The following is a 20,675-nucleotide window of genomic DNA, read 5'->3' on the forward strand; positions in this document are numbered from 1 at the left end:
CGTGCCAATCACTGGACTAACTGATTACACCGGGAAAGTCTGTCTACATAATTTGCGATCTCCAGAAATGTATATAGGGCTACGTTTTCAGAATACAACAAAACACTCCAAACATACTCCAAATACCCTTTCACCGAACATGTACACATAGACTTGCCAAGTCCAACGGCGTACAGGGCGAGCTACTAGGCAAACTGGTAACACCGGAAAAGTCCACATGAAGGTAATTGGTCGGCGGTAAAGCGGAAAAAAAAAACAGAAGCCGTCAGCGACATCATACCGTCCCATAGCTTTCATTTTAAAGACGAAATGGAGCTAGACATACCTCTGGGTACATATTTCACAGTCTCCAGAAATTTAGACAGGGGTACATATCCACAACGAGCCAGTATTTAATAACTTTGACTGTTGAAAGCTATTCGTTACTAGTTAATTAGTTAAAGTTATTAGTAACAAATAACGCAACAGTAACTAATAATAACCTTAAGCTTTTCTAAATTGATTGTAATGCAGTGATGTGCACCTTTTGTAAAGCTGCTTTAAACAATAATTATAATACAAATACATTTGAATTGTATTGAATACATAACCTGACAAAAGTCTTGTCATTCGTGCCTCACGAAAATCCACCAGAGGCCGCTGTCGACTGACTGACTGATCGATTGACTGACTGATCGATTGACCCACCCTCCTCCTTCCCTAAACCCAACCGATAGTGTTTTCAAAAGTACCGTTTGACCTGCCAGCCGCCTTCCCTAAACCTAACCACCAGTTTTAAAAAGCAATCTAAAAAAATAAAAGCCCACGCGGCAGCCTGTTTTTTTATTCACATTTTCCGATTTGACCACATTCTCACCCTGTTATTTACTTGTTTATTTTATATTTTGGCTTCTGTTTTTGTTTTACCTGCTTTCTGGAACCGTTCTTCACCAGACTCAAACCCCGTCATCATGGTCAACTCCTCTCTGCATCTCAAGTCCGCTGAGGTACATGGTGAGCTACTGGGCAAACTGGTAACAGCGTGAAAACCATCCATACTGAGGTATGTGGGTGGTAAGCGTGAAAAGGAATGGCGTCAACCCCCACTAGCATTCGTTTTAAAGACAAAATGCAGTCATACGCACTTCTGGCTACATAATTCGCGATTACCAGAAATGTATACAGGGCTACATATTCAGAATGAGCAACATTTTGACTTCAACTGTATGTATTATGCTGATTAAGCAGTATAAATCATCTGAAGAACTTTTAATACTATGGGAACTAGCACAATATGTAGTGTTTTGATTGACCCTTGAGGTTTAAATGCTCCGAGCGCTTTATCTTTAAAAGCAACCCAACGGTTCGTTCGGATCTTGTTGGTTTAATCCGGCGACCAATGGTGGATTTCCATCTGGGCCAACATATTTTATTCAAGAGCTTGACTTACACAGTTACCAGCCATGTTGCCTAGGGCTTTTACACATTCGCTGCGTGCCACCGAGAGACAAAGAGGCCGTTCTGAAAGCGATCTCCATGTAATAGCTGCTGAAGTGACCTCTAGTATTGCTTCTGCGGTGGAACATTTGTTAAGGGTGTGTGTTTAGCTGCGGACGCCTGATGCATTTTAAATGCTTTTCTTCAAAACCTCTCTGAAACACACAATGCGGTTACATCATGCCTCAGCGGGAAAGCCAATCAGAGGAGCGCAGTGTGATTTTTGATATTTTAATTAGCTCCGTTACATCATATCTGCCATCATATTTCTCATTTCCAGTGGCTTTTTGAATTTTTTATTTTTGATTATTGACATTGGAACATAAATGCTTGGTACACTTGTTATAAAGGTGTGCGAATGCTTTCTTTTGAAGCCTCTGCACCAAAAAAATCACTCTCTGAAAGCTTCTTGTTCACTTTCACTGACGACTCTGCAGTAGCGAAGAGAGCAGAAACCTGTAATGGTAACCATGGAAACAGTCCAGTCAGCCAACTGTGTGTGTGTGTGTGTGTGTGTGTGTGTGCATGGAGAACATACTGAGTGAGCCGCTCCGACTCAGACTCCCAACAAAACCTCAAAAATAATCCAAACACACACGCGTGCACTTGTACAGCTATCTTTTAGGGGACTTCTCATTGACATAATGATTTTTAGACTGTTCAGACTGTATATTCTAACCCTACCCCTAAGCTCAACCCTCACTGGAAACAATTAGCATTTTTACTACTGTGTGGTTTGTGAGCTGTTTCCTTCTCGGGGACCAAAACAAATGTCCCCACAAGGTCAAAATCGACTGGTATTGCTATACTTGTGGGGACATTTGGCAATGTAAGGACACGTAGACACTATATTTCTGATTATATCATTCAATTTATGTATCATTTTGTATATTTAAACTATTTGTTGTAGATATTTTGCAAAATAAATACATAAATATATAGAAATCCTTGTATGTATATTATGTATATTGCTATTATGTATATTTTGGCAATAAAATGTTTGAAACAGTACATTAATTAGATATAAATATAAATACACACATGAGATGAGATGCACCATGTCATAAAGCGCAAATCATCTCAGACTCGTTTCTTGAACATGACAATGAGTTTACTGTACTCAAATGGCCTTCACAATCACCAGATCTCAATCCAATAGAGCACCTTTGGGATGTGGTGGAACGGGAGGTATATATATATTATGTGTATTTACATTTATTTATATATATATTTATATTATATTTAATTATTTATTTATTAATTATATAAAAATCTAATTTGAGTAAATATAAAATAAAAAAATTAAATATAAAGAAAAATTTAACAAACATATAGTATTTAAAGCATTTAGTATTTAAAATGTTTTAAAAAATCAAAAAATATGTATATTTAAATGTTTACTTATTACTTAATATTACATTATACTTTATTACTTGTTATTTTATATATATATGTAGAGAAAGAAAGAGAATAAATTATATACATTATAATTGCCTGTACTATAAAATTGCCTGTATTATAATATATGCAGTCAAGCCTGATATATATATATATATATATATATATATATATATATATATATATATATATATATATATATATATATATATATATATACACACACACACACACACCGGCCACTTTATTAGGTACACCTTACCAGTACAGGGTTGTACCCTTTTGCCTTCAGAACTGCCTTAATCCTTTGTAATGTAGATTCAACAAGATACTGGAAATATTCCTCAGAGATTTTGGTCCATATTGAAATGATAGCATCACGCAGTTGCTGCAGATTTGTCGGCTGCACATCCATGATGCGAATCTCCTGCTCTATTGGATTGAGATCTGGTGACTGTGGAGGCCATTTGACTACAGTGAACTCATTGTCATGTTCAAGAAACCAGTCTGAGATGTTTCGTTCCTTATGACATGGTGCGTTATCCTGCTGGAAGTAGCCATCAGAAGATGGGTACACTGTGGTCATAAAGGGATGGACATGGTCAGCAACAATACTCAGGTAGGCTGTGGTGTTGACACGATGCTCAATTGGTACTAATGGGCTCAAAGTGTGCCAAGAAAATATCCCCCACAACATTACACCACCACCACCACCCTGAACCGTTGATACAGGGCAGGATGGATCCATGCTTTCATGTTGCTGACGCCATCTGAATGTCGCAGCAGAAATCGAGACTCATTAGACCAGGCAACATTTCTCCAATCTTCTATTGTCCAGTTTTGGTGAGCCTGTGTGAATTGTAGTCTCAGTTTCCTGTTCTTAGCTGACAGGAGTGGCACCGGGTGTGGTCTTCTGCTGCTGTAGCCCATCCGCCTCAAGGTTGGACGTGTTGTGTGTTCAGAGATGCTCTTCTGACCTTGGTTGTAACGAGTGCTTATTTGAGTAACTGTTGCCTTTTTATCAGCTGGAACCAGTCTGGCCATTCTCCTCTGACCTGATTAGAAATGTGCGTTAACGAGTAGTTGGACAGGTGTACCTAATAAAGTGCCCATGAGTGTTTATATATAGTTTTATGAAATGAACCAAACTATAGTGTTTATTTTAAGTATTTAATTTATCCATTTATGCTAAATTTTCATGAATTTAGTATAAATAGATTTTAAAATACATGTCATTTTTTACATGAAGTTTTATTCAATCAAATATCAATTTCCTTCTTCTATTAGAGTCGTTTTGAGTCTCCAATCTCTGACTGCAATGCTTAAAATCCCGATTTTTGCACCACCAAATGATGATGAATAAAGTAACATGACTTGGTTTCAGCAGTCTTTGATCAGTCTACGTAAGTAAAACAAACATTCCAGATAGTTTTCACCCTCCAGCAAGCGAAGTCTCTTTTCCGCAGGACTTTTCGAAAAGCGCCACAGAATTTGCCTATTCTGCTGGTGTAGCCGCTGCAGGCATCCATCTCCGTGAGTCATATATGGTGTTGGTCGGGGCTCCCATGAAACCCAGGGCCCTCGCTGGAACAAAAGCACAACACAGGAGCAGAATGCAAATAGCAGATGATTTGCATGTCTCCAGCAAAGCCAGCACCATACAGCCTGTACCGCCGAGCGCAGACTTCCCTTGTGCATTACATAATGCGTCCTGACGCCAGCTAACATTATTTAGCTGAATTCCTTGGTGTTGCCTGACACTTTTTAAACGCATGATGTCACGGTCTGATAGCACAACTCGGACTGCGCTTTTGCTTTTTAGGAAACGTCTCTTTGTCTCCAATTGGATGGAGTGTGCTCGGGTGGCTTTTAGGATGCTGATTTTGGAATATACAGAATGATTAGCCCTCCTGTATATTTGTTTTCCCTAATTTCAGTTTAATGGAGAGAAGATTTTGTCAACAAATTTCTAAATATAATAGTTTTAATAACTAATTTCTAATAACTGATTTATTTTATCTTTGTAATGATGACAGTACATAATAATTGACTATATATATTTTTAAAGATGCTAGTATTCAGCTTAAAGTGACATTAAAGGCTTAGCTAGGTTAATTAGGGTAATTAGGCAAGTCATTGTATAACAGTGGTTTGTTCTGTAGACAATCGAAAACAATATTGCTTAAGGGGGCTAATAATATTGACCTTAAAATGTTTTGAAAATGAAAAACTGCTTTTATTCTAGCCGAAATAAAACAAAGACTTTCTCCAGAAGAAAAAATATTACAGGAAATACTGTGAAAATTTTGCTCTGTTAAAATCATTTGGGAAATATTTGAAACTGTATGTTGTTGAAGTTGCATTTTCACAGTCATCCATGAAAAAAATAAATATAATTAGTGTTGTTTTAATTTAAAATGGAGCCAATGATTAAACATTTCATTGTCTTTCATGGACCACATTCATTCATTTTCTTTTTGGCTTGGTCTCTTTATTAATCCGGGGTCACCACAGTGGAGTGAACCGCCAACTTATCCAGCACATGTTTTGCGCACCGGATGCCCTTTCAGCTGCAACCCATCTCTAGGAAACATCCATAAACACTCACTTACATTCATACACTATGGACAATTTAGCCTACCCAATTCACCTGTACTGCATGTCTTTGGACTGTGGGGGAAACCGGAGCACCCGGAGGAAACCGGAGCACCCGGAGGAAACCTACGCGAACGCAGGGAGAACATGCAAACTCCACACAGAAACGCCAACTGACCCAGCCGAGGCTTGAACCAGCGACCGTCTTGCTGTGAGGTGACAGCACTACCTACTGCGCCACTGTGTCACCCTCTAGAATGATCTGATCCGTAGTCAGATGCGTTATCCATTGCGCCACTGGCCCTGTCTTTCATGGACCTTCTGTTATAAAAAAAAATCTGCTGTTATTGTTATTTGTTACATATTTGAGGCAAATCTCAAAACTGTCCTATGGTGTGACCGTCTTGAGCATTGTGTAAATCCAAAGAAAATCATAAAATCATGAATAAATACCTCAGTTCTAACTTTACTACACTATTTTAGTAAACAGCAATCTTTTTTCATCCATCTCAGAAACAAAGGTGCAAAATCTGTCTCTGGGGTGGTACCTTTTTAAAAGGTACATTTTTGTTTGTTTGTTGTGGCATGGTGGCTGAGTGGTTAGCACTATCGCCTCACAGCAAGAACGTCACTGGTTCAAGTCCTGGCTAGACCAGTTGGCATTTCTGTGTGGAGTTTGCATGTTCTCCCCGTGTTGGTGTGGGTGTCCTCCGGGTGCTCCGGTTTCCCCCACAGTCCAAACACATACACTATAGGTGAATTGGATGAACTAAATTGTCCGTAAGGCGACACGGTGGTGCAGTAGGTAGTGCTGTCGTCTCACATCAAGAAGGTCGCTGGTTCTAGTCTTGGCTGGGTCAGTTGGCGTTTCTGTGTGGAGTTTGCATGTTCTCCCAGCGTTCACGTGGGTTTGCTCCGGGTGCTCTGGTTTCCCCCACAGTCCAAGGACATGTGGTGCAGGTGAATTGGGTATACTCTCTGAAATAAAGGTCCGCGAGCTGTCACTTCATTTATTCATTCATTCATTTTCTTTTCGGCTTAATCCCTTTATTAATCTGGGGTTGTCACAGCAGAATGAACCGCCAGCTTATCCAGCATATGTTTTACACAGCGGATGCCCTTCCAGCTGCAACCCATCTTTGGGAAACATCCATACACACTCATTCACACGCATACACTACATACAATTTAGCCTACCCAATTCACCTGTACTGCATGTCTTTGGACTGTGGGGGAAACCGGAGCACCCGGAGGACCACACGAAGGCAGGGAGAACATGCAAACCACACAGAAACGCCAACTGACCCAGCCGAGGCTCGAACCAGCGACCTTCTTCCTGTGAGGCGACAGCACTACCTACTGCGCCACCGTGTCGCCATTTTAGGTAAGTTAGGATTATCACATGTGTTTCTGTTCTGCTTAATAGCAGAGTAATGAGAGAGATATTTTTTGAGAAATTGTTAAAGCTTTTCTTGAAAGTCAAGTGTACATACAATAAAATTATTCTGCCTCTGAAAAAACTCAGATGATGGTGTCAAGGTTTTGGAAGTTTCTGATTGGCTAATTGACAACATTTGAGTTAATTGGAGGCACAACTGTAGAATAGTATTTAAGGGAAACCTCAAACACACTGCTTCCTTGTGTGACAACATGGGAAAATCAAGCCAGATCAACAATAAAGCCAGATTATAATTAGCTGAATTACACTGGGAAAAGGAATAATTTTTGGAGACATGTGCTGTGGTCTGATGGAACTAAGATTGAACGGTTTGGCCATAATGACCAGTGTTACATTTGGAGGACAAAGGGGAAAGCTTACAAGCCTAGGAACACCATCCCAACTGTGAAGTATAGGGGAGGCAGTATCATGTTGTGGGGCTGTTTTGCTGCAGGAGGGACTGGTCCACTTCACAGCATAGATGGCATCATGAAGAAAGAACATGATGTAGAAATACTGAAGCAAGACATCAGACAGAAAATTAAAACTTGGCCACAAATGGGTCTTTCAAACAGACCATGACCCTAAACATACTGCTAAATTAGTTTAAATGTGCTTTAAGGACAGCAGAGTGAATGTTTTGGAGTGGCCATCACAAAGCCCTGATCTCAATCCTATAGAAAATTTGTGGGCAGAGTTGAAAAAGCTTGTGCGAGCAAGACAGCCAACAAATCTGACTCAGTTACACCAATTCTGTCAAGAGGAACAGGCCAAAATTCCTGCAAACTGTTGTGAGAAGCTTGTGGAAGGATGGCCAAAATATTTGACCAAAGTTATACAGTTTAAAAGTGAAGCTAAAACAAATACCAAGGAAATGTCTGTAACTTTTGACTGTCTAGAAATTAATGAAAACATTCTCAAAAAATAAAAATTCTCTCATTATTCTGGCTTTTACCAAATGTAAATGATTTATGTAATCCTAACGGACCTAAAATAGTAAACGTTTAAGATTTACTATCTGACATTTTTTTAAAATGGCTATGTTCCTTTTTTTAGAGTAAATGTAAACTTCTTGTTATCTTGTTAACTGTAAATATAACATTTCTTTCTATGAATATTGCCTTTATGCTGCCTATTTATCAACAACCCATATGCTGAGTGGGTGAGTGGGCACTACAAAGTGATAAAGCGATAAATCAGCCAAGAATTAAAAACAAGCAAGCGATCTAAATCCACATCAGTTTATGAACGCAGCCAAATAATACTTCAGGACAGATGCAATTCACGTTGCCAGATCCTCTGTTTTTGTTGTTTCCCTAGTGGACACAATGGAAATTTCAGAAGGAGGGGTTGGAAATTTCTGTTGCCATGGCAGCCCATCCAGCCTGTGTTTTAAGGTCCAGGAGATGCTCTGGGAAACTCACTCGTACAGTTTGCAGATCATATTTGCTCTGACATGCCACGTGATTTCCTCAGATCCTAGCGGACTGGATTTACAAACGGTGCGCTTTGACAATGCTCATCCCTGACCATGAATCATTTAAAGCTTGTGGCAGTGGCGTTAAATGTCACGTCCCCTGGATTTGTGCACACGCACAGATTTAACCAGGGCTAAACGGAGCATTAGAGACTCAAGAATCAAGCTGTTTCTCCAAATCTTTATTATAACAGATATTCTGTAGAAATGTTCTGTGAGATAAATACGTTATATATATTTATATGTTTCAAGAAGACGTTCTTGAGGTCTTAAGGTTTCGTCATGCATGACTAGAATACATCACAAGTATGAAAGAGCCCTGTAAACATGACCACCGAATATTCATAAACCTGTGCACACCAAGAAAGCACAGCGATATATGTTTCCCTCAGGATAATTTGGCACATCTACAGTAAATATGCTGCTTTTTTTATGATAATAAGGTCCTCAAACTGACATTCCAGATCAAACATCAAATGAATGAAATGAAACGGATCACGAGAATCACAGTTTAGCTACATACAAAACATTAATCTAATGTATCTCGTCATCGGCGTCGTTCTCTATATATAAAACGTTTGCTCAACCTTCAACACTGCAAAATAGGTATCCAAAGATTTAATAAATAGCTTTTTTTTGTTTTTACATACGCGGTGGAGCCTCTTTGAAGGTCCACCATGGAAGAAAAGGGTCGACGTTGCTAGAATACCATTAACACCACCAGTAAGCTACAAGTGGGAAGATACTGGTTGGGTGTTAATGGTATATGCTTTGCTCAGTCTATCGAATTGCTTCATTAGAAACCAAAAGGAAAAGACTACATTAGAGCCCGGTCTGCTGCTTAATGAGACCAAACCCTGTCATTGCACATATCTCGGAGAGTAGTTTGGAAAACACAGTATTCCTTCAAAGCCCCTGCTGGGCCATAATCTTCCGGACCGCCAGGTTGATTCAGTCCATCACAATGTAAACCCTGGACAATGGAGAGAATTGGGGGGAATGCGTGGAGTGCTTGGGAAGAGAGAGTCTTTGGATGTACACATCAGAGAGTCTTTGGGTTCCTTCACGCCGATGAGGACTTTTCTGTGCTCTTGTCCAGCCCTTCGCCATCGTTGTCTTCCTCCACTGTAAATGAACAGACATGGTTGAATGATGAGAAACCATCTCAGGGAGCAGCTATTGTCTCTCGCTGCGCGCTGCCACAAAGATGGAGATTCCATGTTGCCATGAATTTTAATACAGCCGAAATGGCGCAATACATCAAGCTGATTATATCGCGTATTTTCACCACATTATCAAACGCAATATGGATCCTTTTGTATTGGCGTAATACTAATAATTATATTAATAAACCAAAAAGGCTCAGTCTCCTACCTCTTTTGCTTCTCCCGATCTGCCCAAGCTTCGGTGGTCGCTTATTCTGGTTGCCACCGAAAAAGTTGTTGGTGTCTTGGAGGCGGCAGGTGAAGGAAAGGTGTTCCTCGTCGCCGTCGTTGCCATAATGTGTCATTTTGTCCTCGTTGTACGGCAATACATCCGACATGCTGTACGCTACAGTATATCTGCTGCTGAATGGATCGGGGTTTGTCCAGGCGGATCTCTCGGCTGTTTACCTCTACCGCACGTGTCTCCGCGAGTGGATGGTGATGTCTGGGACGCGGGGCGAATACATGTAATTTCCCTCCTGTCAGCTCGTGGTTATTCCAAATTTTCCCGATTCTGTAGACGTGAACGGACGCGAGCTCGCGGAGGAATGCGCCTTTGCGCGCGCGCGGGGCTTTCGGCGGCTGGAGCGTCGGATGGAAAACCTGAGAAACAAATGCAAATCGGGAAGCGATGCAAAACAAAGATCCCTGATGGAGAATGAACGTCACTGAGGCGCGGGCTTCCTCCCCAGCTCTGTCAGTGCAGCTTTCGCCAATATTAATCTTGGGAAATTTCCAAAGCTATTGGAATCGAAAGCTTCCATATGTGTCATTGATAAATAAAGATTGATTGCTTAAATCACTTGTGTGAGCTAATGGTCGTGTCTATGTTTATTTAATTTTTAAAAATAAAAATTTTCACAAAATTTCTGATTTAATGACACTAAAATGTGATGTTATGTGTACTAAAACACTGTCCTCATGCCTTAAAAACACAACATCATGACGTAAATCCATCACTGTAATAAATGCTGGCTTCCACACAATTCCTTCATGTTGTCCCAACACATATTGATTAAGTTAACTTAATTGTTTTTACAAATTTAAGTTGATTGAACATAAAACAATTAGGTTGTCCCCCCAAAATACAAACAATTGTGTTGATTCAAGTCTGCGAATGAATTATCATATCATATTGATAATATCCAAGCTATTTTAATCAAAAGCTTTCATGTGTCATTGATAAACAAAGATTTATGAGATTATGAATATTTAATTGTTGCTTAAGTCACACTTGTGAGCAAATAATCATGTATTCATGTTGATTTTATGCATTTATTTTAGGTTTATACAATTTTTTACAAAATTGCTGATATAATGACACTAAAAATGTCACGTGATGTGCTAAAATACTGTTTAGCACCTTGAAAACACAATTTCATGACCCAACACATATCGATTAAGTTACCCTAATTGTTTTTACAAAATTAAGTTGATTCAACATAAAACACTTAAGTTTCCCTGCCAAAAATCTCAAGAATCGTGTTGATTCAACTCTGCAAATGAATTATCAAAACTATAAAATGTCACGTGATGTACTAAAGCACTGCCCTCACACCTTGAAAAGACAAAATCATGACGTAAATCCTTGTTAAAATCTCTCCCAAATCTGCGAATTAATTATCGTACCATATTGATAATATCCAAGCTATTGGAATCAAAAGCTTCCATGTGTCACTGATAAACAAAGATTTATGAAATTATGAACATATTTAAACCACACTTGTGAGCTAATAATAATTTCAAGAGTTCACACTTAGATATTGCTTGACAACTGTTAGCAAGTTTGGCATGCTGTCCCGGGAGAGAATCCTGTGCTCGGAGATAGGTGAGCCCAGGGCTCCCGCCTGGTCCATAGAGCATATGAGGGAAGTACGAGATCAGGTGGTTCTCGAGAGCTCCCCGTGGTAAAAGAAAAAAGGAGGAGAAGGAGTGGATGGGGGGTTTCTTCGGAAAACGAAGATAAGAGAGTAGTTCTAGCTAGGCTACTTATAGTGAGTTGGGGTTAATCTGATTGGCTAACTAGTGAATGTAGATGAGTGGCCAGCTGCAGTCAATCATATCACGTGCTCCTCTCGAAATTAGTTTGAAAACTTCACTTATTTGTGTAGATTTTACGCGTTTATTTTAAGTTCATGTTCATATTCATGTTCATTTTATGCATTTATGTGAAGTTTCATAAACTAATTTCGAGAGGAGCACGTGATATGATTGAGCACGTCTGGCCGCTCATCTGTAATCAGCAATAATCCAATCAGAGTGATCCTAGTTTACTATAAATGGATCATTTTCTCCCTACTGTTTCTAACTTCGTTTGGAAGAATCCCCCCTTCCACCCCATCTCCTCCTTTTCCTCCCTTTTCTAAAGGGGAAGCTCTCGAGACCTACCTGATCTTGGATCTCCTGATATGCTTATCGACCGGGCGGGAGCCCTGGGCTCAAATATCTCCGAGCTCAGGGTTCTCTCCCGGGACAGCATGCCAAACCTGCTTTAAACGCCAAGCATATCTAAGTGGGAACTCTTGAATTTAAATTTATGAAACTTTCTACAAAATTGCTGATGTAATGACACTAAAATGTCACGTTATGTGTACTAAAACAATATCCTCACGCCTTGAAAACCCAAAATCATGACGTAAATCCTTGTTAAAAAATCTCTCTGATCCAAATCCGTGAATGAATTATCATTTCATATTGATAATATCCAAGCTATTGGAACCAAAAGCTTCCATGTGTCATTGATAAACAAAGATTTATGAGATTATGAATATTGAATTGTTGCTTAAATTACTTGTGAGCGAATATTGGTGTATTCATGTTGATTTTATGCATTTATTTTAAGTTTATGACTTTTTCTACAAAATTCCTGACACAATGACGCTAAAATGTCATGTGATGTGTACTAAAACAATGTCCTTAATCCTATAAAACACAAAATTATGACGTAAATCCTTGTTAAAAATCTCTATGAGCTAAACCTGCGAATGAATGATCATTACTATTGATAATATCCAAGCTATTGGAATTGAAAGCTTCTATGTGTCATTGATAAAAAGAAGATTCATGAGATTATTTAATTTCTGCTTAAATCACGCTTGTGAGCTAATGATCGTGCAGTTGTGTAGATGTAACGTATTTCTTTTGAATATTTATTTATTTTCTTTTAAATAAAATTTTCTACAAAATGCTGATTTAATGAAACTTAAATGTGACGTGATGTACTAAAACACTCCACACGCCTTGGTAACACAAAATCATGACGCAAATCCTTCACTGTAATAAATTCCACACAATTCCTTCATGTTGTCCCAACACAAATTGATTAAGTTAACTTAATTGTTTTTCCAAATTTAAGTTGATTGAACATAAAACAGTTAAGTTGTCTCCCAAAAATCTCAAGAATCACGTTGATTCAAACCTGCAAATGAATTATCAAAACTATTGATAATATCCAAGCTATTGGATAAAAAGCTTCCATGTTTCATTGATAAACAAAGATTTATGAGATTATGAATATTGAACTTTAGCTTAAATCACACGTGTGAGTGAATAATCGTGTAGATTTTAAGCTTTTATTTTAAGTTTATGAAATTTTCTACAAAATTCCTGATATAATCACACTAAAAATGTCATGTGAAGGTGACATTTAAAGGCTTAACTAGGTTAATTAGGCAAGTCATTGTGGTATGTTCTGTTGACAATCAAAAAAATATTGCTTAAGGGGGCTAAAATTTACTTGCAAGTGTATTAATTTACAGTGGTTATCCCAGAATAAAGACGTTAGGGGCTTTTTACATTTGGCGTCTTTTGCTCACGCAAGTTTGATTCTCTCTATCCAACACAATCTTACACCAAATTCGTAACTTTTAGATTTAGTGGCTAATTCGTATGAATTCGTACGATCTAATTTGTACAATTTAGTACGATTTGCGATTTGCTCCTCCCGGTTTAGGGGTGGGGTTGGGTGCCACGCCTCCTCTTTAAAATCGTACAATTTCGTACGACTGAATTCGCCACTAAACTGCCAAAACGTAAAATACTTACGTTTTCTCATAAGATCAGGCTGCTCTATCAGGGGCCGACTGGGAAAGCATTTTCAACCGGGAAAAAAAAAAGGGGGGGGGGGGGGGGTGAATGTGGTAAAATCTAAAAACGTGGTGAAAATCAGACGAGGGCTTTTCTTTTTCTGCATTGCTTTTGAAAACACTGTTGGACTGTTGGTTGGGTTTAGGGAAGGAGGAGGTTGGATCAGTCGGTCAATCAGTCAGACAGTAAGTCAACAGCAGCCTCTGGGGGATTTACGTACTGTAAGAACAGCAGGCGTGAATGACACTCGCGAGATAAATTAGAGATCTGAGAAAGCATACACAGCAGCCTCTGGTGGATTCACAAAAACAAAAACTGCAAAAAAGCTTACCTCCTGGGATGTATTCGCACTCTCCAGAAATATATATAGGGGTACGTAATCAGAATTAGCCTGGATTGGTTTATTATAGTCACTGTTTGTCCAAACAGATATTAAAACATGCCCTTGAATAACAAGTAAATAGCAGGGTGAGAATGTGGTAAAATCTGAAAACGTGGTAAAAATCAGGCTGTCATGAGGGCTTTTCTTTTCTGCATTGCTTTTCGAAACACTGTTGATTGGGCTTAGGGAAGGAGGAGGGTGGGTCAGTTGGTCGATCAGTCAGTCAGTCAGTCAGTCAGTCGACAGTGGCCTCTAGTGGATTTACGTGAGAACAGCAGGCGTGAAAGGCACTCGTGAGAGAAATTTGAGATCTCCAAAAGTGGACACAGCGGACTCTGGTGGATTGCCGAAAACAAGAACTGTACCTCCTGTGATGTATTTGGCGCTCTCCAGAAATGTATAAAGGGGTACGGAATCAGAATAAGCCTGAGTTGTTTTTTTTCATAGTCAATGTTTGTCCAAACAGATATTAAAACCTGTCCTCGAATAACAAGTGTTTTTATCTTCTTTTATTAATATACCCTGTGTATATAGAGTAATAATATTATAATATCAGGAGCTGGAATGAAGCCGAAGTCATACTGGCACAATCTGGATATATGAGCTGAGGGGTTTGTTGATAATTTTGTGGACGGAGCAGCTCCAACAAGCAGAACAGATATGAGATGCTCTGCTCTCTGCGAGCGAGAGGCCATTTTGTTGCTCTTTATCTGATCTGAATACAGTAACTGAAATGGGGAAACGCACTCCATCTCAGATTGCTTAAAAGCAGATGGTTTTCTTTGAGGAGAGGTCATTCGAAGGCTCGGTGTGGTGTGATGTGTTGTGTTGACAGACTACAGCTGTGAATCTGAGAATAACTGCTTCTCAGGGTGCGACTGGAGCCTTTGACGTCAATATCAGAAGATTCAGCACGTGTTTTATCATCTCTTTTGAAAAGTTTCATAGCATTAACCCAATTCATCCCAGATTTTTCACACAGTGTGAAAAATGGCCTTGATTTTGACAGTAAAATGCTACAGTAAAAATAGTTAAGGTCAAAATTATTCGCCCTCCTGTGAATTTTTGTTTTCTTTTTCTAATATATACCAAATGATGTTTAACAGAGCAAGGAATTTTTCACAGTGTTTCCTATAATATTTTTTCTTCTGGGGAAAGTCTTGTTTGTTTTATTTCGGCTAGAATAAAAGCAGATTTTAATATCTTTGAAATCATTTAAGGTCAATATTATTAGCCCCCTTAAGCTATACTTTTCGCTAGTCTACAGAACAAACCATCATAATACAATAACTTACCTAATTACCCTATCCTGCCTAGTTAACCTAATTAACCTAGTTAAGCCTTTAAATGTCACTTTAAGCTGAATATCTTGAAAAATATCTAGTCAAATATTATTTACTGTCATCATGGCAAAGAAAACAGAATTCAGTTATTAGAAATGAGTTATTAAAACTATTATCTTTAGAAATGTACTGAAAAAATCTTCTCTCCGTTAAACAGAAATTGGGGACTATCTATATATATTTATAGGGTTAATTAGTTTAACTAGGCAGGTTAGGGTAATTAAGCAAGTTACTGTATAACAATGGTTTGTTCTGTAGACTATCTAGCTGAAATAAAACAAATAAGACGTTCTCCAGAAGAAAAAATATTATCAGACATACTGTGAAAATTTCCTTGCTCTGTTAAACATCATTTGGGAAATATTTAGAAAGGAAAACAAAATCAAAGCGGGGCTAATAATTCTGACTTTAACTGTATTTAAATATATATATATATATATATATATATATATATATATATATATATATATATATATATATATATATATATATATATATATATATATATATATATATATATATTTTTTTTTTTTTTATATATATATATATATTTTTTTATTTATTTATTTATTTATTTATTTTCAGTTTATTCATGACAATTTGCATTTGTATAATGTTATTATTATTATCAGTATTATTTATTATACCCATATTTATATTTGTTTTTTATAAAAACAAGTTTAGATTTGTCCATCTGTCAAGTTTTGGACCATTTGGGGCATAGGAATAGAGCATGTGTTTGGATAACTCAGTTGTTTGATCACACTTCATTATTATTGTTCATTTATTAGTTTGCTGGAAATTAGAACTGAATTTAGAAATAGTTTTGAAACAAATCTAAACAAACAAAATTAAATATGTAGGTAAATGGATGTCTTCAGTGGAGTGAGTTCAACACAGTTATTTTACTCCACCAAAGTAAAAGAGTAAAAGTAAAAGTAAAGAGGCTGAATGGAGGAGGCTCGTTCATTCAGTTTTTCCACTTACAAAGTTCACCATGTAAATAGCAAATGCGCCATGGTGCGGTGGAACTGACTCTTAAAGGGAATGGGCGATTAAACCAGACTCTGATTGCTTTAATGCATGTTGTTTCTCAAAACACACCCATGACTTATTAAGAGAATAAGCACAGCCCTGTTTGAGCATTCGCCAGGGCACAGAGCGTATTTTTCCGTTCTTAAAACAGCAAAAGTGGATTCGGACAGGCCCTTAATGCTTTTACGACATGCATTTTACACTTGCCGTCTAGATCGTTAAAATAGAGCCCTTTATTTTAGCTTAGCATAAATCATTGAATCGGATTAGACCATTAGCATCTCACTCAAAAATGACCACAGAGTTTCGATAACTTTTCTATTTAAAGCTCGTCTCTTCTGTGGTTATATCACAAACTTTAACTAACAGAAAATGAATGAAAAGTTGTTTACATATCTAAGCCGATCTGCCTAGAAACTATGGCTGCATCTGAAATCGCCTATTACTCAGTAGGTACTGCATTTGAATTTAAACGTACTACTCGACCGTTACAAAAGTACGTTCAATACAGTATGAAAGGAATTCAGATGTACTACATCCACCATTTTGTCATGATCACGTGACCTACCCTTATGAGTTGCGTCGCTTCACTCCAATGCATGAATTCTCTCGCAGGGCATCACGTGATAGCACAGCGGGCATTGGAAAGCGCACTTTAGATTCTCGCCGGAAGCAGTAGGTCATCCAGGTACTTCTCGCATACTGATTTTCGAATTCTATGAATTCAGACATACTACTTGGCTCACATACTGATTTTAGCATACTATATAGCATGGAAGTATGCGGTTTTGGACGCAGCCTTTAAATATTCTTTTGGTGAAATCATATCTTTTTAATTTGGCCACAATAAAAGCTGCTTTTATATTTCTAACAAAATAATTTTTAAGGTCAATATTATTAGCCCCGCTTTGGAAATGATTATTTTTATTCAGCTACTTGTCTAAGTATTCTAATTTGCATATTTAAGCTAATTAACCCAATTAAATTTAAGCTGAATACTAGTAAATAACTAGAAAAATGTTTTGTACTGTCATCAGGGCAAAGACAAAATAATTTAGTTAATAGAATCTAGTTATGTTATATTATTGTTATGTTTAAAACTGTAATGATAAAATATTCTCCATTAAACAGCACTTAAGAAATGTTTGAAAATGAATAAAACTTTCACAAAAATATAATGAATTAAAAATGAGGTTAATAATTTTGTCTTTAACTGTATATGGTAACATCCTAACAGTATTTAATGAACCTGATCTTGTACATTAAGGAATAACAAAAGACTAGCAAGATACACAAGGCTCATTGTTAATTAAAATGTATACATTAAATAGCAATAAATGGCGCCATTTTGTAAAGCATTTAATATGAATGTTTATTCCAAATTGCCTGTATGTAATACAATGATTCTTGGTCATAAATCATTATATTTCTGATAATTATTATGTCAGGCACAAGTTACTATGTGACTTGTGTTGTAAATGTTTTGTCAAATAGAGCCTGGCATGTAGAAATAAGCAATTCTTGATAATTTACTCATTTTTATGTGACCCTTTCATTCACAATGCTGTCCCTGTGGGAACATGCTGTTCCGTGCTTTATTTTCCACTGAAACACAATTCAGAGATCCATTAGATTACCGCTTTACAGCAAAACACCTCCCTCCGAAACGACATTATTCCCACATGGCTTGAACTGTTAGCTACTTTAACCTTTATGCTTTTTATTATCTCCTGTTTTTAATTATGTAAGTGATGATTGATGGTCCAGAAACATGAACGTTATTTTTCTGCAATTGGCTGCATTGATGTAATACACCGTTAAACTGCTGTGCATGATCGTGTTGGTTTTTGTGGTGTGCTGCTCGTCTAACAGGTGGTGTCATGTAAAACGTGGTGAAACCAAAAGCTCCTCTAGAGAAGAGAAACTGCAGACACACCCTATTAGATGCACAATAATCCTTTGTTGAAGTTATGCTACAACATCAAAACCTTTCTGAACTTCCTGCTAACGTCAATTGAACTAAACAAAGGTGGATTTAAGACACTTTGGGGAAACATTATCAGAGAATACACAAGCCAGCGGTCATCTTGGTGTCAAAACGACATTGAAAAATATGAAAACATGCAAATTGATTCGATTAAAACATTTACGTCTATTTGACATCCACATATTGATGCTTTTTTGACCACCAAAATAATGACACAAAAGTATTATAATATAAGTTTTGTTCACTTGAAATCTTCAACTACATATTTTGTATCCAGTGTACAATGCATGTAAACAACCTTGATGTCAAAACGATATTTAAATTGACATCTGAAATTGGCGTAAAATCTCCATAAATAACCTAGTGAGAATGTGAACGATAACGTCATGCTACAAAACAAAGGCAACTTCCTAAACAAAGGCAGTTTTTAGGCATTTAAGACACTCTGGGGAAACATTCTCAGAGAATTCACAAGACAGCGGTCATCTTGATGTCAAAGCAACATTAATAACATGGAAAAATGCTAATCGATTTGATGTCAAAACATTTACGTCTATTTGGCATCTACATATTGATGCTATTTTGACCACCAAAATAACGACACAAAAGTATTATACTATGAGTTTTGTTCATTTAAAATCTTTAATTGCAAATGAACACTGGGTTTTGTATCCCTACAATGCATGTAAACAACCTCGATGTCAAAACGACATCAAATTGACATCTAACATTGGCGTCAAAAACACGTCATCAATATATTACAGGACAGTACTGTAATGGATTTTTGACATGTTTTTTTGACTCCAGATGTCAATTTAATGTCGTTTTGACATCAATGTAGTCAATTAGCATCAAATCAAATTGCAAATCCCCTTAAATAACCTAGTGAGAATGTGAATGATAACTTCCTGCTAACATCAACTGAACTAAACAAGGGAAGTTTAGGCATTTAAGACTCATTGGGGAAACTTTCTCAGAGAATACACAAGCCAGTGGTCACCTTGATGTCAAAACGATATAAAAAACGTCAAAAACGCAAATCGATTTGATGTCAAAACATTGACGTCTATTTGACATCCACACATTGATGCTTTTTTGACCACCAAACTAATGACATAAAAGTCTTATAATATACGTTTTGTTCATCTGAAATCTTCAATTACAAATTTACACTGGATTATATATCCAGTGTACAATGCATGTAAACAAACTTGATGTCAAAACAACATCAAATTGACATCTAAAATTGGCGTCAAAACAACGAGTAAAAAAATCATTACAGGACAGTTCTTTAATAGATTAATGATGAGTATTTTTGACCCCAGATATCAGTTTGATGGTTTTTTTTTTTTGACATCAAGGTAGTCAACTGAACTAAACAAAGACAGCTTTAAGGCATTTAAGACTCATTGGGGAAACTTTCTCAGAGAATATATAAGCCAGCGGTCACCTTGCTGTCAAAACTATATAAAAAAACTAGTAAAAAATGCAAATCGACTTTATGTCAAAACATTGATGTCTATTTGACATCCACACATTGATGCTTGTTTGACCACCAAAATAATGACACAAAAGTCTTATAATATGCGTTTTGTTCATCTGAAATCTTCAATTACTAATTTACACTGGGTTTTGTATCCAGTGTACAATGGATGTAAACAAACTTGATGTCAAAACAACATCAAATTGACATCTAAAATTGGTGTCAAAACAACAAGTAAAAAAATCAATACAGGACAGTTCTCTAATAGAATAATGATGAGTATTTTTGACCCCAGATATCACTTTGATGGTTTTTTTTTTTACATCAAAGTAGTCAACTAAGCTCAAATTGATCTGCAAAAAAACTGTATAACCTTGTTAGAATGTGAATGATAACTTCCTGGTAACATCAACTGAACCAAACAAAGACAGCTTTAAGGCATTCAAGATTATTTGGGGAAACTTTCTCAGAGAATATATAAGCCAGCGGTCACCTTGATGTCAAAACCATATCAAAAAACTAGTCAACATGTCAAAACATTGATGTCTATTTGACATCCACAGATTGATGCTTTTTGGACCACCAAAATAACGACACAAGTCTTATAATATACGTTTGGTTCATCTGAAATCTTCAATTACTAATTTACACTGGGTTTTGTACCCAGTGTACAATGCATGTAAACAACCTTGATGTCAAAACAACATCAAACTGACATTTAAAATTGGTGTAAAAACGCGTCAAAAATACATTTCAGTACAGTATTGTAA

General features: G+C 37.2%; 1 protein-coding gene across 1 annotated transcript; it reads right to left on the reverse strand.

Annotated features, from left to right (window-relative positions):
• Positions 1-8,551: 8,551 nt before the first annotated feature.
• Positions 8,552-10,270, reverse strand: camk2n1 (calcium/calmodulin dependent protein kinase II inhibitor 1). Its single transcript, XM_056468265.1, has 2 exons — positions 9,759-10,270; positions 8,552-9,509 (listed from the first exon to the last, which is right to left on the reverse strand). The coding sequence occupies exons 1-2, from the start codon at positions 9,925-9,927 to the stop codon at positions 9,448-9,450; spliced, it is 231 nt and encodes a 76-aa protein (XP_056324240.1). The 5' UTR covers positions 9,928-10,270; the 3' UTR covers positions 8,552-9,447.
• Between the last annotated feature and the right edge of the window lie 10,405 nt (positions 10,271-20,675).

The sequence above is a fragment of the Danio aesculapii genome, chromosome 11, assembly GCF_903798145.1.
Source record: "Danio aesculapii chromosome 11, fDanAes4.1, whole genome shotgun sequence".
NCBI classification, from domain to species: domain Eukaryota; kingdom Metazoa; phylum Chordata; class Actinopteri; order Cypriniformes; family Danionidae; genus Danio; species Danio aesculapii.